This window comes from Ptychodera flava, chromosome 16, assembly GCF_041260155.1.
Source record: "Ptychodera flava strain L36383 chromosome 16, AS_Pfla_20210202, whole genome shotgun sequence".
In the NCBI taxonomy this organism is placed as follows: domain Eukaryota; kingdom Metazoa; phylum Hemichordata; class Enteropneusta; family Ptychoderidae; genus Ptychodera; species Ptychodera flava.
This window is the reverse complement of record NC_091943.1, coordinates 21,509,090-21,533,132: the sequence shown is the minus strand read 5'-3', so window position 1 is coordinate 21,533,132 and position 24,043 is coordinate 21,509,090. Positions and strand designations below refer to the sequence as shown.

The 24,043-nt window shown below is 39.1% G+C and overlaps 1 protein-coding gene across 1 annotated transcript; it reads right to left on the bottom strand.

Moving 5' to 3' along the window:
- Positions 1-1,470: 1,470 nt before the first annotated feature.
- LOC139114288 (uncharacterized) lies at positions 1,471-23,450 on the bottom strand. Its single transcript, XM_070675896.1, has 13 exons — positions 23,434-23,450; positions 21,002-21,045; positions 17,469-17,720; positions 15,880-16,131; positions 14,266-14,517; positions 12,656-12,907; positions 9,000-9,251; positions 5,832-5,965; positions 4,421-4,591; positions 4,141-4,245; positions 3,181-3,582; positions 2,229-2,402; positions 1,471-1,668 (listed from the first exon to the last, which is right to left on the bottom strand). Exons 4-11 carry the CDS (start codon positions 16,045-16,047, stop codon positions 3,516-3,518), a joined length of 1,401 nt encoding a protein of 466 aa, XP_070531997.1. The 5' UTR covers positions 16,048-16,131; positions 17,469-17,720; positions 21,002-21,045; positions 23,434-23,450; the 3' UTR covers positions 1,471-1,668; positions 2,229-2,402; positions 3,181-3,515.
- Between the last annotated feature and the right edge of the window lie 593 nt (positions 23,451-24,043).

Genomic DNA, 24,043 nt, shown 5'->3' with positions numbered 1-24,043 from the left:
CACACACGACTTACGTTTTAGAATTTTGACTGCAACTTCTTGTCCGAGACCCTCATACCCAGGTGAGCACGCACTGGATTGTGTCGTTTGCATACTTCCTGACATGACCATCCCAAAGGCACCTGCGAGGGCATGGATAACATGAACGATGCTGAAGTGTCCACTCGATATTGTATGGCAAAACATGAAGATTTCTGGAAACAATAACTACTGTCAATACCATGAAACAAATGGTAAACTTTCTCGACCATAAGGTCATTTATTTTGGTTCCAAACTTACTTTATCCAGTATGTCATTCATTTGTCCAATAATAATAAACACAACAAAAGGTCTGGTATAGTTTGTCTACGTATCGGCCTTATGGATTTGCGCATTGATTTGCGCATAAAATTCACCACAGTGATTAGCTATTTTAAAAGTCAAACCTTTGTAACTCTATTATCAACAAAATACTACTCATCATTCCACGCGGACATTCCACTAACCTCTTCCGAGGATGACATCAGTGCGCAGGATCAGTCTCTTGCTGTCAATCATGACGTCTTTGATTCTTAATCGTAGGTCCGAATCCAGAGTGATATTCATTTCCTTCCAATGTGTAAAGTCTGCAACGAAATTTTGTCAATTATGTTTGGCATAGGTAGGTAGGTAGGTAGATTTATGCATGGATGGATGGATGGATGGGGGATGTCTGTCTGTCTGTCTGTCTGTCTGTCTGTCTGTCTGTCTGGATTGATGGATGGATGGATGGATGGATGGATAGATAGATATTAGACAGATAGGGAGGGACGGAGGGAGATAGATAGATAGATAGATAGATAGATAGATAGATAGATAGATAGATAGATAGATAGAAATAGATGACATTTCCAGGATAAACGATAAATCTAGTTGAAAGAGACATATCGATATATCAGTATTTCGGAAATTAGCGAAAATAGTTTCCTATTTGCTTTCACACACGCGGTTTCTTAGTATAGCCGCATATAGTAATATAAAACCAAACAAAAAAGCTATCGATAAAAAGTATATAAAAGTAAAATTAAGTAAAAAAATAATGAATCATCATTTACTTACTATCCACTGAGATCGAAATACAGCTAAATCGGAAGAGGCAGATGTAATTATAAACAGTGACCTGAATAAGTTGGTGCAAATGAAGACAGAGCAAAACGGACAGACAGACAGATACATAAACATAATAAAATACATGCATGCATGCATGCATACATACATACATACATACATACATACATACATACATACATACATACACACATACATACATACATACATACATACATACATACATACATACATACATACATACATACATACATACATTGATTGATTGTTACAAGGATGGATAAGATGAATGGATAAATAGGTTAAGAAATGATAGTTAGATAGGACAACGACTTGCAAATAAACTGCCAAACAAACCTGCCGCGGCGTTCATTGGCTGTAAATCCATATACCCGACTTCCGTCAAAGGCACAAATGTTTTTATGTCTTGACTTTCTCCTAATCAAACACACCACCGTTATAGTGACTGCCACAATCAACAGAAAAACTGCAATCGCAGCCAGGACAATCATCCATGGTTGAACGACGACATACCGAAGATATCCGACGCCTATGGAATTCTTGCCGCGGCCGATTTTCACCTATGGTGAGACAGAATTTAAGCATTGATGTCAAAGTTTGATGACATCATACTTTATCTTCAATAGTTACCATTTATTGGTCGGCATTCAATGCATTCCGGTAGGCACAAAAGTGATATTGCGATGAAACACGACCAAACAAGGACTTTAAATAAAATGAAAGAGTGAGTGAGTCAGACACATTTTCATTTGCGTTACGATGTTATTGACTCGTCTGTGGAAGAAGCTACATCTCTTGGTTTAAGGCTAAAAGGATATTCTTTAGATTTAAAGTTGCGACAAATTTTAAAAGGAAGAGCCCCCACAATCAAATCCCTACTCAACAAATTTCTGAGTCAGTAACCTTTTTTCAAAAAACAGAAACGGTGAAAGTACACGACTTTTAACTCATAATTCCTATAGAATCCCGTGACTAGCAAATTCAATGACAAGAGACATTGTGCTTTCTTACAAGAAAGATGGACAAGAAATTTCTAAGGAGGTTTGATATTTTCCCTAAAAGCTTTATCAGCGAATTCTAAGTTAGGGATATTGGTGTATTTAAAGTTCTTGCCATTTACCTTGACATGAGGATAACTGTGATTAGCCTCGTTTTCAACGTTTAATGGCGGTTGTTCCCTGGGCGGTTTGCAGGTCAGCTGATGTCGATGAACCGAAATTATTGGCTCGCAGTAATCCACTCCAACCTCCACAGTGAAGTCCTCCTTTTGCGCACCACAGTTAAGGCGTTCCCCCTGGAGTGACAGTGATGAAAAATAGGTACCAACCATCAGGTGAAAAATAATCATGAAAATATATATTACAGTGAAACATATTGAACAGGAAATTATTGTGATAACAAGTCAACAAGAGCGCCATTCAATGAGAATAAGTCAGTATTAACATCATTGGCCGACAACATGTCTAATAATAATAATAATAATAATAATAACTTTATTGGCTCTACAACCCCTTTTGAGCTAAGAGAGCTCAGTAAAATTTCCAGATAAAAAAACAACATTGCTATAAAACACAAGCAGATTTTAAAAGCCAAAAAAGGCAAACCCACGTGCTAAGGTTAGGACATTGATACAAAATACAGAAAGACTCGCAAAACAAACGCACTCAGGCACAGAAAAAGACCAAAAGTCATAAAACCGACTAATTAAACTTGGACATAATAGGTTTGGTGAATTTGGCAAGACACGCAATTTCGGGGAGATTCCTGCTGTTGAAAAGCTTCTCAAACTTCTCAAAGTGTTATGCCTTTTACAATAAGAACTCTTCTTCTCATGCATGTTTTGTATAAACAATCGAGCTGGTCTCGAAGAACAATACGTTGCGTTCAAGCGAGACAGAGACTGAAATGACAAATCTGTGAATTCATAAACTGCAATCGTAAAGGTTTTAATAATATAGCTATCTCCTCTATATCCTTCCGTCACGTCCTAAATCATAATGTCACAAAAATATTTTCATGAGTTGACATGCCTTACATTTCTATGCACGTCCTTGGATGTTACTGCCACCTACCGTTATGACAAGATACTGAGCGTTTTCGCTGATACTGTAAATATTATTTTTCCCGGGAAACTTGTTGATCACGGGGTCTTTCACAACGGCCATTGAGATGGACTTCCTATCAAGGTATCGACCGATATTTTGGGGGCGCCACTTTTCGACACCGTCGAGGTAAAATCCGACCGTGAATTCAATGTCTTCGCCGCTCGCGGATGATGAGGTTATGGCAATGCAGTCATCTTCAACATCCCGCTTCACCTTCGCAGTAGTATTGTGTCGATCTTCATGTGTCTGCATACCTTCCAGCCAACGCCCAGAGTTACGGTAGGCATTGCAGCTGGAGTGGTTTAGGTCTCTAAAGGAAATTTGTGGCGACGGGCAAAACATTGTTGTCGAATTCTGTGCTTCACAATCCTATTGGATAGACAAAATTATTGAGTTGCAGTGGGGATGAAACAAAGTAGGAGGTCAAAGGTCATTGCACATTGACTCTATAAAAAGCTCTTCTGCCGTAATACGGACAATAGGGTCAGAAAGCCATCTTAAAGTATGCGTAAAAAATTCACATGTAAAAATAATGATTTCGGAGGGAAAAGACAATCATTTACAGCCTGTTGCTTCTTACCTTCCCATTTCAATATCTGGTATGCACACATTGTGTGCACAGATCGCATGGTGTTTTTATCTTACAAAAATAAATGGGTACTGTAAAAGAGATGGTGTATTCACAAGTCTTTAAATTTTGGTCACTATACCGGTTACATCAAATGCATCAACAGCCTACTTGATAAACAAACACACCTACTGCCTGAAATTAGTCTAATGTAATCTGAGGAGAAATCACCACTTTTAAAATGTAAGAGACCCAAGTGTCTGTGTGACAAAAACACCATGCGTTCTGTACACACAACATGTGCATAGCAGACATCGAAACGGGAAGGTAAGGAGCAATTGGCTGTAATAGAAATTTACCGAACAGAACTCGATGGAGGATCATTCGTTATCGCAGTCACGACAAAGACGGCTTGTCCGATTATGTTTAAGTTCTCTCCTCTGATAGTCTGTTTTTGGCCGCCACTGAAACGAATGTACAAGATAGGTTAATTGTCAATTTTGCAAAGTAAAGATCATACTTTGCTTTTGCTGATAGTAATAAGGCTTACACAGTACACGAATGCGTAATTGACTCCTCAAATTACTATCTCTTGCTTACATACTATACGTATGAACAGATAATAAAGAGTGGACTTACATCTGAAATTGCTTGAGAGGTGTAATAGCAGATATCTCTGGATCTGGCTTATAAGAAAACGCTCTGTCACTCGTCAAGTTTCCATTCTTATATACCATCGTAATATCTGATTCAATCGGCTCGTCAACTCTAGATGTGTAACATTTGGTCGAGTTCTTCATTTCGTTATCTCTAAAAAATAATATAATAGTCAGGGTTTTTTTACTCTCCATGTCAAAAATCTTTATGTGAAGATCAAACTTTTACAGTATTTACATGAAGTTACACCGAAGTTTAATTTTTTTCTAAACAAGTTAGCATCGACAACTTGTTAGATGTTTGTCCCGTTTGTTTCAGTTTTTTGTTTTTGTTGTTGTTTTCTATTAGGGGTGTTCTGCAACCACTAGGAAAGTTATGACAGGTGTGTGGCGTTTGTGAATACTGTGTACATGTCAGTGATCGACAAGATAATTTCATAAAGCTGTTTGTTGTACTATAAATATTACTGTTGATAAATTAAGTTGAATAGGAGCTAATATAGTTTGCACCTCGACATTGAAAGAAAAACACTTTTGCTAAAGCTTTCCTTCGGGAATCTTTCAAGCATTCCCTTTCGAAAGCAACAATAACAATCAAAGGGGTCACCGTGTAAAATTTTGGCAAAAGAGAAACAAAAAAACACGCACAGTTATATTTAGTTTCAGTATCACTTCCGATCTGAAATACACAGTTTGTTACATGATAAAGATCACTCGACAGTCTTGTCGGATGCAACTAAAATGCTATTTATCTTCATTGAGGAACACTCTGTTCCGCATTTGAAAGATGATAAATAAATTTGATGATTTTGTGGCTAAATGTTCGAGCCTGGGCAGACACGAAGATAAAATGTGCTCCTTTAACTCATTCCTGTGATCAAATAATATTATCGACATTATTCATCTTTCATATTCTGTGTTCATTTTTCAGACCAATTCTTTGTACTTTTAGTGTTGCTTTATTTATTTACAGCTACGTGGGCGTGACGATGGTACGCATCTGCTATCAAAGCTTATTTCGTGAAGAAATTAAACTTAAGGTAGTAAAAGACTTAAACTTTTTCTCAAACTTTCCTGGAGGAATCTGTAAACCATTGTTTTCCAAAATCAAGAATAAAAATCAGGGTCACCACGCAAATTTTGGTAGTGGAGAAAAAAATTACTCAAGATTTACTGATATTTGAAATTCAAAATGGCCGCCATCCCTGTGTTTACTCTATGGATAAAAATAAAATTTTGGATTTTCGAAAACTAAGACGGTAAAAATTTGTCTTACACTAAGAGCTTCAAAATGAAGTCTAACAAGTGGTAGATCAGGAAAGAACTGAAAAAGTTTGAGAGGCCAAATATCTGTCCCCGAGGCGTATTCAACCTTAAAAACAGAATAACTTTACCGTATGATGTTACATGGTTGGCCGGCAATAAGGACAAACAATACATCCACATTTACATTCAACCCGTTGATGGTGATCAACGTTCCACCTGATACTGGACCAACCAAGGGCGCGAAATATGAAACACCTCGGACCTGTAACCGAAAACTCTCTGCATTAGTAGAGACAGCAGTGGCGGTAGTAGAGAGATGTGGTAGCAATGTCTGCGTCCCACAATCTTTTCTGAAGGAGCTTAAAGGTATACAGTCACCTGTAATCTAAATATGCCCATATGGTCAAAGGGGCATTCCTTTGTATTCACAATGCCCATGTGAGGGCGCTGCTTTAAAAAAAGCGGCCACCCGCTTAAAATCTGTGATTGGTTAGATTTTCTCTTTCCATGGTAACTGTGGCAAAATTAGAACAGGTGACAGTATACCTTTAATGTTACCGGTCAAAATTGCATGAATGAATGTATAAAAGAGGCATGTCGGCTACGTTTGCTCATGTACCGTACCGTAATAGCAGTAGACTTATACATACATGAGCTGTTGTCGCACAGACTTCTGTGTCTCTGTCTGTCCATAGACCCTCGAGAAAAACAGGTTCTGTGGCCTGTCTGTCTGTCTGTCTGTCTCTCGATACAATATTTTTAGTCAGAATGAAGTCTGATACATATGTTGTCTTTGGGAATGGCAAGAACTATTTAGTTTTTGATGGGCGCGGCTCGCATAATTAATAAGGGAGCATTCGTTTTTTACGTGGGGGGGGTGTCGGTGGAACTTAAGAACAAATGAATTGTAAAAAGCTACCCCCTCCAATTTCTAAAATTCGACCCCCCCCCCGGTTCATCAATCGTAAAATGTGACCCCCCCCCAAAACAAAAAATCATCAGATTTGATTCATTAACCCTTCGCACCCTATGGGCCTGTGCTGAAAAATTAGGTCCTTCAAAAGTGTTTGCAGGAAAAAGAGTTACCCACCCCAATTTTCATGCTCAAAAACCAACGACCCTTCCTCAGATTTCACAGTCCATATCCATAATATCTTAATTGACTTATAATTTCCCATTTGACCTGTGAACTTTCAAAGAATCCTTTTTGAACTTTACAAATAATCACTGGGTGAAATTCCAATATCATATTGGTTTTTCAGATCTGCTCTTTCAAATATAATATTCTTGTCTCGTACATTTATATCAATTGTCAAACTTTTTTTAAGCACAGATTTTTATAGCTAGTTTTGTGTTGTCAAAATATATTCAAAGTTTTCTCACATACCACAATGTACAGAAAATAAACATCTTTGGTAAAATTCCAAAATCAAATTTCTTGCACACACATGAACTTGTAATCGCCCTAGTCTAATCAAGTACACTAATATCCATAATCAAGAGTACATAAATACACAGATTTACCTAGTTTTGCATTGGAAAAAATTATTCATAGTCTCTTCATAGACCAACATGTATACTGAATCAACATTTCGGCAAAATTCCAAAATCAAATTTCTTGCCCACACATGCACCGGTAACTACCCTTCTCTGATCAAGTACATAAATATAAATAATCAAGAGTCTATAAATACACAGATTTAGCTAGTTTTGTATTTAAAAGAAAATTGCTTCTTATAGACTACTCATAGATTATGTATGGAGGACCAAGCAACATTTCAGTGAAATTCCAAAGTCAATTTTTTTCCAAAACTCCATACAAACCTTTGTAAAATTTGACCCCTCCTTCCAATCACTGATTGTAAAATTTAACTCCCCCCCCCTAAAAACGGTTTCGAAAAAGTCAACCCCCCTGATTTCCACCAACCCCCCTCCCCGTAAAAAAACGAATGCTCCCTAAGATGGCTAAAGTTACACCCGTAGCCACTTAACTGTTGATTAAGCCTACTTGATGCAATCAGAGATTCTGCTTGAAATTTAGACTTATGGCGTCATATGAACTTGTGTGTCGTATCGTGTCATTGGGAGTTGAAATCAGTTGCCCTGGTTTCCTTAAACTCAATGGCACGGTGTTAATTTAATGCAACGCTGCACCAAAAGGTAATAATACAGATAAATTCACACTATGTTGCCTGTATCACAGAATGATACACGTGAATTCATGAGTTTACGATTTTTATGCAACAGTAGCGGTAGAGTTAAGACCAGACGCGCTGTGATTGGAATGCTATCCTGAGTACTGACTCGCTTTTAAATTGGCGCTTAAAATGATGAACATTTTTCATTTAATGTTGTAATCAACATAATATGTTGATTACAACACTTTTAAAGAAATTAAAAACCAATGACAATTATATTAGAGAAAAGAGTTGATTTATAGAAAATTCTGGCATAATACTTAAACACGTGAACATTTTTAGTTGAAAATTTTGGGTTTTTACCTGGTTGAAAATCACTGATTGTTTGCTAGAAATTGAGGTGACCGGATTGATTCGATATCCGGCGACCCTCTGAGGCATTGCCTCCCCCCCCCCTCGAGCAAGAAGGATGATGCTAGGGGCTGTAATGTTTTACTTCTCTGGCATTTTCAAGAATTACAACCTACAGACAATCTCAGTGGCGTAAAAAGGACACAGAGTATACTCCATATGTACGTACGAGACCTTGGTATGTTGTAGAGACAACACCGCATTGAATGTGTTCATTATATTCAAATCAAGTAGCAATTGCACGATACAGATGTGGTGACCTAATGGCACGGTGTTAATTTAATGCAACGCTGCACAAAAAGGCAATAATACAGATAAATTCACACTATGTTGCCTGTATCACAGAGTAATACACGTGAATTCACATGAGTCCGAGTACATGAATAAAGGCTTAAAGGTATACTGTCACCTGTTCGAATTTTCCCACGGTGACCATGGAAATAGAAAATCTAACAAAGCAGATTTTAAGTGGGTGGCCGATTTTTTTATTAAAAAGCGCCCTCACGTGGGCATTTTGAATACCAAGGAACTCCCCTTTGACCATATATGGGCATATTTAGAATACAGGTGACTGTATACCTTTACTTGCCGAATATAAGCAATGGACTCTTGACTGTATTCATCTGCATATGCACTCTGGGTCACTCCACATATTTTGTTGGGTGACCGCGATGCACGATTTACTGGCAATAATTCATGCTAATACTATAAGTACTGCACAGTTTTCATGCTGTGCAAATGACTTACTTCGGTTGCACCTTGCGTCTTTGTCGATGAAGTTAACGGAGTTGTCGCAATATATTTTGAAGATGCTGTTGCCAGGGACTCGTTGGCGCCGGGAGATGCCACTGTCGGTAACGTGTACGTGACTTGTGAGGCGTCAATTGATGTCATTGCCAACGTGCTGGGCTCCATTGTTCTCTTCGTGCTAGATGTTACAGTACTTGGCCCTCGCCCTTGTGGTTTCTCAGACTCCCTTGATGGGGTTTGTGTTTGTGTCTGTCAAATGCAGTCAAAGGTGGAAAACAAGCAACAGCAGTATTGTAGACAATACGCAACTCTTTGAAGTGGTCGGAGTACAAAATAATCGGTTTACGAGCTCGTTATGTTCATCACCATGTAACACTACATCTTAAGGTAGAATGGGCCTTAGTGACAGATATTGTCTTCCTTTCTGCTATACCACTTGTTGTGGTTCATGTCAAAGCTCTTGGTGTAAGAAAACTTTTCACCGTCTTAGTTTTTCGAAAGTTGAAAACCTTAATTTTCTCCATAGAGTTATCACAGGGTTAGGCTGCGTTCACAAATAACGATAGGGGGGGGGCTGGAGGAATTTCGATTGAAATCTTATTTTTTTTCAGATCCCCCCCTAAGTACCCCAAAAAAATTTCAAATGCCCCCCCTCTATATGGTCAAAATTTTTCAAGTCCCCCCCAACTATCACAGGCCCGCATATTTGTAAAGGAGTGAGCGCAGAAAAAATAAACATGTATAGCGCCGTTCCGCTCACAGGTGTTCAACACAACCTGTTTTAGCACTTTCTATAGTCATATTCCCAAGGCAAGTTCATAAAATGCATCAGTGAATTTTTTAGATTTATTGGTCTAAAAGCCAACATGAGTTAATCCAACTCTGGCCAGGTCAATTGCTCCTGCTGAAGAGCACACAAATGACAATCATGAGAGAGTAGGAAAATTGTGAATTTTGGCTAATTGCCATATTGCACAGTGACCTACCAAAATTTGTTTCAAAACTACAAGACATATATGGATTAGATGCTACTCAAAATTGACAACACTGGAAGGTAAAATGTTTCATCAAATAAATGTTTTAATCTCTGAAATTTTGGGTGTAATAATTTTAAATTTGTTTAAAAAATAAATAATTCCATTTGGTCACATATTTTTTCTTTTAGTCTTACTGTTCAAAGTTTTACATCAGATTCTGTAACATTTTATACAAGAATGTGAAAATTTAGAAAATCAAGCATGGTGACCCCATCTTTTTCTTTAATACCCGTATTTGATTATTCTCATATGCCAGAATTCAAATATTTCTATGTGTTCTTCCATGTGTTGCTCTCTGGCCTGATCTTGTGTACAAGTATGTTTCACTGTCATGAGCATCATTTGACCCAAACTCTTCTGCATGTACATCAGAGTCAGAGCTATCTCTTGCACTGATCAGGTATGCAGTGACAGTGACACTGCAGGAGGACAGCATTAATGATAGTGACACTACCCGTAGGCAGTAGCTGTATTAACTTTGATAATTTGGCAATATTTTTGTTCAGTTTTACAACTGCATTCTTGTTCTACTCCCTACAGCATGTTGAATTGTCTAGTATTCAGCTATGCTATCACAGCCTATATATGTGTACCATGCATTAAAACACTGACAACTGACTGTCAGCCTGGACTCCAATTAAATTATCACCAAATACGTATTTATATTTATATATACAGGCTTTGTTGACAAACTAAATATTGTGTGTTTGCGCATGCTGTAGGGAGATAGCAGGAAACTATAGTTGTTCCATTGCATAGAAATATTGCAGAAATCATTAACAGTTGCAGCTTCTGCCCAGGTTTGGAGGCTCAAGTTTGTTTTTTACGACAAACCACACATTTAGATTTTTTCGAGATACAAGTCATGAAATGTGACAAAATGGTTCTAAATTTTGTTAAATTATTACTATGATGACATTAAAAATGGTATTCATTTTTCATTGAATTATCTACAAAAACTTGGAATAGGAAAATGTAAAACACAAAAGGGAACCAAAAATTTTCAAGTCCCCCCCTACAGGTAGAGCAAAATTTTCAAGTCCCCCCCCCCCCCTCTACTACCCCAAACAATTTCGAATCCCCCCCTGAATTCCTCCAGCCCCCCCCCCCTAATCGTTTTTTGTGAACGCAGCCTTAAGGTGGCTATTTTTACAACCCTTTTCAGAATTAGAGCGCGAAGCCACTACAGTGAACTGCAATAAAACTGCTTACATGAATTAGTTTCAGCTGTAACCGTGGCCACTTTGGTGTTGAACAAGGCTACTTGATAAAGATCAAAAAGGCTGCTTGTACAAAGGCAAAACTAGCTCTGTCTGAGGCTCGAGTTGTAAATGAGAGTTTACGATTGGCACCCTGTGTTCAAGATTAAGATACAATGTAACATTACCATGCACTGGTCCATGTACAAGTGTTTTTTATTTCAACTTCCCCAGACAAACTGTCTGCATGGGACATACAATGTTGTGGACTTTGCCAGCTGGCTACAGCTGAAACTAATTAGTGTGAGCAGTTTTATTGCAGTTCACTGCAGTGGCTTCGCGCTCTAATTCTGAAAAGGGTTGTAATTGAAATATTGGAATCTTTGGTAATTTACGTTTCTCTAGTACCAAAATTTGTCTGTTAGTTACAATGACACCAGTCTTTAGCATGACTGATGACGTCTGTTGTGTTATACACAGTCGCGTGTAGTTCGATACGCGGCGGCTGCTGTGTGGATATATGCATTAGAAAAAGGGCAGGTCAGGTAACCCAATGGCCGCTATACGCACACATCGCCGAGGTCGGAGACCAATCTGCCACACAAAAAGCCACAATTATTCAATAAACCAAACCGATGGCTTACAATACATCTTCGAATTCATATCTGTTATCATTTTTGCGTCTAAACGGTCTTTTATCCATTTTTGGGTGCAATTTCCGGCGCGACCCGCACTTTCGGCATGAGTTTACGAATTCATGCAACGGTATATGTAGTGGTAGGGTTAAGGTCAGCCGCGCTGTGATTGGCTTCTGTTCTGAGTACTGACTCGTTTTTAAATTGGCGCTTAACCTGATAAACATTATCGTTATGTTGATTACAACATTTTAATGAAATTAAAAACTAATAGCAATGATGTTAGAGAAAAGAGTTGATTTATAGAAAATTGTGACATTATAACACGATAACATTTTCAGTGCATATTTTGGATTTTTTGTCTGAGCGAAAATCACTAATTGTTTCCTAGAAATTCGGGTGTGTTGTAGAGACAACACCGCATTGAATGTGTTCATTCTATTCAAATCAAGCAGCAATTGCACGATACAGATGGTTCAGTGGTGACCTAATGGCACAGTGTTAATTTAATGCAACACTGCATCAGAAGGCAATAATACAGATAAATTCACTCTATATTGCCTGTATCACAGAATAATACACGTGAATTCACATGAATCTTTGTAGATGAACACAGAATATAAGCAATGGACTCTTGACTATAATTCATCTGTATATACACTCACGGTCACTCCAAACATTTTGGGGAGTGGCCGTGATGCACTATACAGCTAAAATACAAGCAATAATCCATGCTAATACTGTAAGTACTGTACGGTTTTTATGCAGTGCAAGTGACTTACTTCGGTTGCACCTTGTGTCTTTGAGGATGAAGGTAAAGGAGTTGTTGTAGTATATTTTGAAGATGCTGTTGCCAGTGACTCGTTGGTGCCGGGAGATGCCACTGTCGGTAACGTGTACGTGATTTGTGAGGCGTCAATTGATGTCATTGCCAACGTGTTGAGCTCCATTGTTCTCTTCGTGCTAGATGTTACAGTACTTGGCCCTCGCCCTTGTGGTTTCTCAGACTCCCTTGATGGGGTTGGTGTTTGTGTCTGTCAAATGGAAGAAAGGGTAGAACAACAATCAACAGCAGTATTGTAGACAATACGCAACTTTTTAAGCGATCGGAGTACAAGTAATCGGTTTACAAGCTCAATATGTTCATTACCATGTAACACTACATCTTACGGTAGAATGCGCCTTAGTGACAGATATTGTCTCCCTTTCTGCTATACCACTTGTGCGGGTTCATGTCAAAGTTCTTTGTGTAAGAAACTTTTCACCGTCATAGTTTTTCGAAAGTTGAAAACCTTAATTTTCTCCATAGAGTTATCACAGGGTTAAGGTGGCTATTTTTAATTGAAGTATTGGAATCTTTGGTAATTTACGTTTCTCTAGTACCAAAATTTGTCTGTTAGTTACAATGACACCAGTCTTTAGCATGACTGATGCCGTCTGTGGTGTTATACACAGTCGCGTGTAGTTCGAATTACGGCGGCTGCTGTGTGGATATATGCATTAGAAAAAGGGCAGGTCAGGTAACCCAATGGCCGCTATACGCACACATCGCCGAGGTCGGAGACCAATCTGCCACACAAAAAGCCACAATTATTCAATAAACCAAACCGATGGCTTACAATACATCTTCGAATTCATATCTGTTATCATTTTTGCGTCTAAACGGTCTTTTATCCATTTTTGGGTGCAATTTCCGGCGCGACCCGCACTTTCGGCATGAGTTTACGAATTCATGCAACGGTATATGTAGTGGTAGTGTTAAGGTCAGCTGCGCTGTGATTGGCTTCTGTTCTGAGTACTGACTTGTAATTCGCGCTTAACATGATGAACATTGTTTGTTATGTTAATTACAACACTTTTAATGAAATTAAAAGCGAATGGCAATGATGTTAGAGAAAAGAGTTGATTTATAGAAAATTGTGACATAATACTTAAAACACGAGAACATTTTCAGTTCATATTTTGGATTTTTTGTCTGAACGAAAATCACTGATTGGTTCCTAGAAATTCGGGTGTGTTGTAGAGACAACACCGCATTGAATGTGTTCATTCTATTTAAATCAAGCAGCAATTGCACAATACAGATGGTTCAGTGGTCACCTAATGGTATAGTGTTAATTTAATGCACGTGCATCAGAAGGCAATAATACAGATAAATTCACACTATGTTACCTTTATCACAGAATAATACACGTGAATTCAAATGAATCTTTGTAGATGAACACAGAATATAAGCAATGACTCTTGACTATAATTCATCTGTATATACACTCACGGTCACTCCAAACATTTTGGGGAGTGGCCGTGATGCACTATACAGCTAAAATACAAGCAATAATCCATGCTAATACTGTAAGTACTGTACGGTTTTTATGCAGTGCAAGTGACTTACTTCGGTTGCACCTTGTGTCTTTGAGGATGAAGGTAAAGGAGTTGTTGTAGTATATTTTGAAGATGCTGTTGCCAGTGACTCGTTGGTGCCGGGAGATGCCACTGTCGGTAACGTGTACGTGATTTGTGAGGCGTCAATTGATGTCATTGCCAACGTGTTGAGCTCCATTGTTCTCTTCGTGCTAGATGTTACAGTACTTGGCCCTCGCCCTTGTGGTTTCTCAGACTCCCTTGATGGGGTTGGTGTTTGTGTCTGTCAAATGGAAGAAAGGGTAGAACAACAATCAACAGCAGTATTGTAGACAATACGCAACTTTTTAAGCGATCGGACTACAAAGTAATCGGTTTACAAGCTCGTTATGTTCATCACCATGTAACACTACATCTTACGGTAGAATGCACCTTAGTGACAGATATTGTCTTCCGTTCTGCTATACCAATTGTGGGGTTCATGTCAAAGCTCTTGGTGTAAGAAAACTTTTCACCGTCTTAGTTTTTCGAAAGTTGAAAACCTTAATTTTCTCCATAGAGTTAACACAGGGTTAAGGTGGCTATTTTTAATTGAAGTATTGGAATCTTTGGTAATTTACGTTTCTCTAGTACCAAAATTTGTCTGTTAGTTACAATGACACCAGTCTTTAGCATGACTGATGACGTCTGTTGTGTTATACACAGTCGCGTGTAGTTCGATACGCGGCGGCTGCTGTGTGGATATATGCATTAGAAAAAGGGCAGGTCAGGTAACCCAATGGCCGCTATACGCACACATCGCCGAGGTCGGAGACCAATCTGCCACACAAAAAGCCACAATTATTCAATAAACCAAACCGATGGCTTACAATACATCTTCGAATTCATATCTGTTATCATTTTTGCGTCTAAACGGTCTTTTATCCATTTTTGGGTGCAATTTCCGGCGCGACCCGCACTTTCGGCATGAGTTTACGAATTCATGCAACGGTATATGTAGTGGTAGTGTTAAGGTCAGCTGCGCTGTGATTGGCTTCTGTTCTGAGTACTGACTTGTAATTCGCGCTTAACATGATGAACATTGTTTGTTATGTTAATTACAACACTTTTAATGAAATTCAAAACTAATGGCAATGATGTTAGAGAAAAGAGTTGATTTATAGAAAATTATGACATAATACTTAAAACACGAGAACATTTTCACTTCATATTTTGGATTTTTTGTCTGAGCGAAAATCACTAATTGTTTCCTAGAAATTCGGGTGTGTTGTAGAGACAACACCGCATTGAATGTGTTCATTCTATTCAAATCAAGCAGCAATTGCACGATACAGATGGTTCAGTGGTGACCTAATGGCACAGTGTTAATTTAATGCAACACTGCATCAGAAGGCAATAATACAGATAAATTCACTCTATATTGCCTGTATCACAGAATAATACACGTGAATTCACATGAATCTTTGTAGATGAACACAGAATATAAGCAATGGACTCTTGACTATAATTCATCTGTATATACACTCACGGTCACTCCAAACATTTTGGGGAGTGGCCGTGATGCACTATACAGCTAAAATAGTAGCAATAATCCATACTAATACTGTAAGTACTGTACGGTTTTTATGCAGTGCAAGTGACTTACTTCGGTTGCACCTTGTGTCTTTGAGGATGAAGGAAACGGAGTTTTTGCAGTATATTTTGAAGATGCTGTTGCCAGTGACTCGTTGGTGCCGGTAGATGCCACTGTCGGTAACGTGTACGTGATTTGTGAGGCATCAATTGATGTCATTGCCAACGTGCTGGGCTCCATTGTTCTCTTCGTGCTAGATGTTACAGTACTTGGCTTTCGCCCTTGTGGTTTCTCAGACTCCGTTGATGGTGTTAGTGTTTGTGTCTGTCAAATGGAAGAAAGGGTAAACAACAATCAACAGCAGTATTGTAGACAATACGCAACTTTTTAAGCGATCGGAGTACAAAATAATCCGTTTACATGCTCAATATGTTCATTACCATGTAAAACTACATCTTACAGTAGAATGCACCTTAGTGACAGATATTGTCTTCCGTTCTGCTATACCAATTGTGGGGTTCATGTCAAAGCTCTTGGTGTAAGAAAACTTTTCACCGTCTTAGTTTTTCGAAAGTTGAAAACTTTAATTTTCTCCATGGAGTTAACTTAGGGTTAAGGTGACTATTTTTAATTTAAGTATTGGTAATCTTGGGTAATTTAAATTTTTCTAGTACCAAAATATGTCTGTAAGTTACAATGACACCTGTTTTTAGCACGATTGACGACGTCAGTGGTGTTATACACAGTCGCGAGGCTCGATACACATGTAAGTAAGTCAGGAAACCCAATGGCCGCTATACGCATGCATCGCAAGCTTGGGAGACCAATTTGCCTCGTGAAAGCCACAATTATTCAATAAACCAAATCGATGGCTTCCAATACATCTTCGAATTTATACCTACAATCCTTTTTGCGTCTAAAACGGTCTTTCGTCAATTTTTGGGTGCGATTTCCGGCGGAATCTGCACTTTTGGAATGAGGTTACGGCTTTAATTCAACGGTAGCGGGTGGGTTAAGACCAGCCGCGCTGTGATTGGCATCAATCCTAAGTACTGATTCGTTTTTTTTAATTCTTGGTGCTTAACATGATAAACATTGTTCGTTATGTTAATAACAAAACTTTTAATGAAATTAAAAACTAATGGCAATAATGTTAGAGAAATAAGTTGATTTATTGTGACATAATACTTATACAAGTGAACATTTTCAGTTCATATTTTGAATTTTTTGCCTAAGAGAAAATCACTAATTGGTTCCTAGAAATTCGGGTGTGTTGTAGAGACAACATCGCATTGAATGTGTTCATTATATTCAAAACAAGCAGCAATTGCACGATACAGCCAGTTCAGTGGTGACGTAATGGGACAGTATTAATTTAGTACAACAGTGCATCAAAAGGCAATAATACAGAGAAATTCACACTATGTTGCCTGTATTACAGAATAATACACGTGAATTCTCATGAGTCCGTGTACATAAATACAGGTTTAATTGCCAAATATAAGCAATGGCTCTGGACTGTGTTCATCTGCATATACACTCGCGGCTACTCCACACATTTTGGGGAGTGACCGTGATGCACTATACAGCTAAAATACAGGCAATAATCCATGCTAATACAATAAGTACTGTACGGTTTTCATGCAGTGCAAATGACTTACTTCTGTTGCACCTTGTGTCTTTGACGATGAAGGTAAAGGAGTTGTTGCAATATATTTTGAAGATGCTGTTGCCAGTGACTGGTTGGTGCCGGGAGATGCCACTGTCGGTAACGTGTACGTGATTGGTCAGGCGTCAATTGATGTCATTGCCAACGTGTTGGGCTCTATTGTTCTCTTCGTGCTAGATGTTACAGGACCTGGCCCTCGCCCTCCCGGTTGTTTAGACTCCATTGATGGTGTTGGTGTTTGTGTCTGTCAAATGTAGTAAAAGGTAGAAAACAATCAACAGCAGTATTGTACGCAATACGCAATTTTTAAGCCATCGGAGTAGAAAATAATCCGTTTACAAGCTCAATATGTTCATCACCGTGTAGCACTACATCTTTAGGTAGAATGCGCCTCGGTGACAGGTATTCGGGCACTAGAAATTGTTCACTTCTTTTCTGATACGCCACTTGTTGTGGTTCATGTTAAAGAGGCACTCCCACTTGGTAACATTTTTAAAACACATGTTTTTAATGCCGACGGTCGATATGTGACGTGGCGACTGCTCGCGGATCGCGAGATATCGATAAAAACATATCATTTCCCGAGCGTATTTTTCACATCTCGAAGTTTTATGATCGTTTCTGATTATGACCCGAAATCCCCCGAAGGTTTGTTGTTGTGCTGATTGACGATATTCTAGGGAGTCCATAATAAGTTCGAACGACGCGATTAATTTACCTCCCACTGCGAAGACTTTATATACAGCATAATTACCTCACTTCAGGTAAGTTAACATTTTGAAACTTCTCCTTAGTTTTCGTCGTTTGCATTATTTTCACTCAGTTCTATTATATTTTTAACCAATACTACATAGATATCAGTTTTTACGTGTAAAATATTAGCCGCCTCTGATGACTACATTTTGTCGTCTGCCACACAGTTACGCGTGGTTCGATACATAGCGGCCGCCGCGTGGTATGCGTGCATACCACGCGGCGGCCGCTATGCATCAACCGCACGTAACGGTGCTAGTCACCTACGCAAATTCTGGTGGAATCAGCAAACTTTGTTTTTCGTTTTTTCTCCGAGTCAGTAAAACTCGGCTTTCTCCCATGGTGCATGACCGATCACCGTAGCGAGTGGTACTGTGGCGTACAGCAGCGTCAGCGTAGACTCGTACTCCATAGCCTAGTTGACAATGGCCCCAGTGCCGAACGTTCGATGTTCGGAAGCTGAATTTAGGTGGGCCACCGGAATTCAAATTTATACTTTTTTGAGGACATGTTTTTATCGATATCTCGTGATCCGCGCGCAGTCGCCACGTTAAATATCGACCATTGGCATTTAAAATGTTTTTCAAAATGTTACCCAGTGCATACTACCTTAACGTAGGATGCGCCTCGCATACAATTTTAAGGTAAAATTTAGTCAATACTTTGCCGCTCTTCTGCTTGGTGCAGTCATTTTCGAAGCCTGTGAACTAGATGAACTCTTGATATCCATATTATTGTGAAAATGGAAATTTTAATTTCATCCAAGGAATTGAGACATAGTGTAAGTAATTAGTTTGAAATAAGCTTATGTGACATCAAAAGTGGTCAACTTATCATATTCTGCATCATTAGAAGTAACAATAGGGCCAGGAAACAAACAGACAAAGGGTCATCCTAAACCATGGCTTAGTGGCAGTAGGCCTAATGTTAGTTTATTCGAAGGGACTATGGTAATACCCGAAAGTGGCCTGAGGACAGGCAAAACTCTACAGAATCTTTCATGCTTAGGGAGTGTTCAGTTTTTACGGCCTGGGGGGGGGGGCGGCAAAATCTTGTCGCCGGTGTTCAAAAAAATATAGACCCCCCATGCATTTTTCGTGAAAAAAAGATGACCCCCCTTTGTCAGACGAAAAAATTTGATCCCCCCCCCCCCCCCCCCCCCGCTGAAAAATAACCAAAACCCATATGTCAAATTTACACGCATGGTTTGGATTTGAACTACGGTACGCGGCGCACTTTATTCGTGTAGCAGAGATGCCAGTGCACAAACTTCTCAGCCACATCCATTGACACGTCTGTTAATTAGGACGACTGTAAGGCAATTTTTAACTTCATTTCCATAGACAACTTATGTCCATGGACATTGTATAAGGGACCGTCTCAGATTGTCGCAGAAGTTCAAGAAACGAAATTTCTTCGTTTAGATCAAAACCCCCTCCCCCTCCCCCTAAACGAAACTTCAAAAGTGCGAAATCTTCATGTCTGCCTGAGAGTACAATGTTGCATTTTGCTATAGCTACTAAAGACGTATTCCCCTTGCCACATTACAATTAAAGTAAATGATCAGATTTGAGTACTAACAGGGCATTTTACCACATAAAAGTTTCTGAATCATTTTATTTTACATTTCCTTTTTGCATCTCTTGTGCTGTTCTTGGTCTTTGTGAACACGCAATTTGTACTTGGTAGGGGCGGTAAATAAGCGAAAAACTTTGACAAGGGGGCCCAGGCATGTTCAACCATATTAAAACGACTATGACCAGGTGCATAATAAGTGAGAATAAAGACATCTAGTGGTTAGAGCAGACGCTTATAAATAGCACATTTTTAAAAAAAATGATACTTTTTGTCTTTGTATAATTTGATGAATGAAACGTTTAGTATACAATGTTCCTATCGGTAAATTGTGTTTGGGGCACAAACGAGATGGAAACAGTTACAAATTTGTTGGCACGAGTGTGCAGTTTTTCTTTAATTTAAAATAAACACACGAAAACTTGTGATCACAAAATAAAAGTGCGAAAGTGAAGTTCACTAATTGAATGGAGGTCAAACCCCCTCCCCCCTAAACGAATAAATTTCGCTTTTTGAACTTCTGCGACAATATGAGACGGTCCCTAAAGTAAACTTTATTGGAGTGGTTCGCCAAAGGCAGCCCTCCGGTTAAGAGGGTCATGGGCCATTACGTAAAGTCAACTTTATTCTAGTGGGCCACTAAAGGTGGCCCGCCGGTAAAGAGGGTCGATCATGGCTATTGCATAAAGTAAACTTTACTGGACAGGGCTGCTGAAGGCGTGCGGCCATTAAGATTGCCATGGGTATTACATTAAGTCAATTTATTGTAATGGACCGCCGCAGGTGGCCCGCCGGTAAAGAGGGTCGATCATGGCCATCGCATGAAGTAAACCTAATTGGAGTGGGCCGCCAAAGGCGTCTGCCCGTTAAGAGGGTCATGGGTAATACATAATGTATATTTATTGTAGTGGGGCCGCCATGGCATAAAGTGAACTTTATTGTTGGTATTATGTTTTTGAAAATGTGGTGACCCCCCCTTTCCTACCAGCGAAAAAGCGATGAACCCCCCCCCCCCTTTGCGGATTCCAAAATGATGATGACCTCCCCCCTGGATTTTGCCGGCCCCCCCGGCCGTAAAAACTGAACAGTCCCTTACTAAAATAGCATTGTTTCACAACAATGAGCTTTTTGCACATTGGGCACAATAATCGTCATGATATTGATTTTTTGTACTTTTTTGTCACACAGCTAACTTACCGAGCCTCCTTGAGTTGTTATTCCTGGCACGCCTACCGTGGTGGCTGAATTAAAAAAAATTTGACATTGTTTAGTAATATGTAAACACTGATAAGCTAAGAGCCAAGGCTACATCTGTGAGTTATTCTCGACTGCAGATATGGCATCATAAAATTAAACAAGTCATCGTTGATGACACACTCCCCACTTGTGACTGGGTACTTGAATTACAAGTCCTCAGAGAGGATAGAGTCCTCTTCATTAATTAGGTCTGTGATGAAAATACTGCGATACAGATGGCGCTCAATGGCCAAGAATGAGTTCCATGGTGGTGAAAACATAAAACCAATGTAGGCCGCCATCCTAATTACAAAAGGTCATTAAATGATTCAATTAGTAATTAATCGACAGGATGTTGCCAAACATTTTTGCATACTATCCTAACACTGAAAGATTATCACCGGTACCATATTTCATAAAGTTTGATGCAGTATTTACAACACTATAGGATCAACAATCTGTACGAAGTTTCATCAAATCTGACGCATTATTTGTGGATATATCACTGTAATTAGGAAAATGTATTACATAAGCAATTACAAATTGTAATTTTGTAATTGTACCAACTTTCAATAAAATTGGTTGAAACATGTCTGAGTTATAGCTCTGTACATGAAAAAATCATAATAAAATGGCTCACGGCAGCCATATTGGATTGTATCACAAAACAAATCGACGTGCATATGTATGGCATATGAAGTAATCCTTGTACCAAGTTTGAATGAAATCGCTAGAGGCATCTCTGAGATATCTGAACGGACGGACGCATTTTATAATATAGTTTTGATGTTTAAGGTACGCGTTTCAGCTGCCTGTTTTATTATTCTATTCACAGACAAGCTATATTTGTCTCAAGATTGAGGAAATGCATGAAACTTAAGCTACAGATATTATTACTATAGTTTTACATCTATAATTCTCTGATTTTTAATCCCCATGAACACTGTCCGGGGGGACTTATAGGTTTGGTCATGTCCTTGCGTCCGTGCGTGCGTCCGTCCGTCCGTCCGTTCACTCAGATATCTCAGAGATGCCTGGAGCGATTTCATTCAAACTTGGTACAAGGATTACTACATATGTCATACATATACACGTCGATTTGCTTTGTGATACCATCCAACATGGCCGCAAAGCGGCCATTTTGTTACGTTTTTTTGATAATCTCAACCGATTTTATTCAAACTCGGTACAAGGACATTGACCTTTGTCATACATATGCAAATTGATTTGCTTTGTGATACGACCCAATATGGCCGCCGTGTGGCCATGTTGTTACGATTTTTTCATGTACGGAGCTATAACTCAGGCACATCTCAACCGATTTTATTCAAAGTTGGTACAAGGACATTAATCTATGTCATACATATGCATGTCAATTTGTTTCATGATATGATCTAACATGGCCGCATGGCAGCCATTTTGTTACAATTTTTTCATGTCCTTAGCCATAACTCAATTAATGAAGAGGACTCTATCCTCTCTGAGGACTTGTCATCAAAGTTCCCATTAACAAGTGGGGACTGTATCATCAACGATGACTTGTTGCATTTAGTACTTCCATTGCCAGCAAAGACATCAGAAGCTAGTGTTTGTCTGTGCTTATGAGCAACAGCATAATTCTAGAAATCGAAAATAAAATCATTGAAATACGCAATGCATGGTAGATTTCCAAGCATTCTGTGGCTATTCCAATTCTATCTACAGAAGACATGCATCCCAGTATGAGAACAGTGAACGGATAGAGATTACACAATCAGACTTACCACGGGATGAGAACAGTGAATAGTTAGAGATTACACAATCAGACTTACCACAGGATGAGAACAGTGAATGGATAGAGATTACACAATCAGACTTACCACAGGATGAGAACAGTGAATCGATATAGAGATTACACAATCAGACTTACCACAGGATGAGAACAGTGAATGGATAGAGATTACACAATCAGACTTACCACAGGATGAGAACAGTGAATGGATAGAGATTACACAATCAGACTTACCACAGGATTAGAACAGTAAATGGATAGAGATTACACAATCAGACTTACCACAGGATGAGAACAGTGAATGGATAGAGATTACGCAATCAGACTTACCAAAGGATGAGAACAGTGAATCGATATAGAGATTACACAATCAGACTTACCACAGGATGAGAACAGTGAATGGATGGAGATTACACAATCAGACTTACCACAGGATACGAACAGTGAATGGATAGAGATTACACAAGCAGATTTACCACAGGATTAGAACAGTAAATGGATAGAGATTACACTGCTGCGTGCACTCCTGAACAAGCACTTATTTCATTCACATCAATCATATGAAGTAAATATGACTTTGTAAATAAGATAACATGAAGCCAAAATGATTGGGAATATTTACCGCAGTCTTGTTCATCAATTATGGTGTTTAATTTCCCCGTGCACTTCAAAGACCTTGCTGTTGTGCATTTAGGTCTCAGTAGAGTGTTTACAATATAAGTTTATCTCATATTTTCTATTTCCATTTCCATGCTCAAAAAGTTGCGACTCTCCCCCAGATTCATGCATGAAATGAACCGGCCTTCCGCTAAACCGTTGCACGGAAAGTGCTGACCCTACATCCAATTGCATCAGCCCTCCCCCTCCCCTCATCCCTGTTAATGCTGTCCAAGCCCTGAGGACACAACTGTGCAAGTACGCTCCCGGCCTGTATTGACACTTTCTTGTTGTAGAGTTTTTTTGCCGAGGCCCCAGAACCCGCATCCCGACTTCGCGTCCGAAATAACAACATGGTTTAATTGTATTTAACCTTATCATTTTACAGTGCGGTTACAATAGGTGTAGTACCGTGGACGAAAACGACAATCACGCGCATGGGTATTGGTTGTAGATATAAGACCTTTGGGATGAAAATCGGCATATTTAGGTGAAATATGCTAATTTTCACTCCAGAGGCCTTATAAGCGCAACCAAATACCCTCGCTTGCCGTTCATACCTTCTTACTAACACA

Coding starts and splice junctions, on each gene's coding strand:
- LOC139114288 (XM_070675896.1), bottom strand. CDS start 16,047: ATGGAGCCCAGCACGTTGGCAATGACATCAATTGATGCCTCACAAATC. Junction 14,518..15,879: donor AGACACAAGGTGCAACCGAA/GTAAGTCACTTG, acceptor TCCATTTGACAG/ACACAAACACCAACCCCATC. Junction 5,966..8,999: donor AGACGCAAGGTGCAACCGAA/GTAAGTCATTTG, acceptor TTTCGGTTACAG/GTCCGAGGTGTTTCATATTT.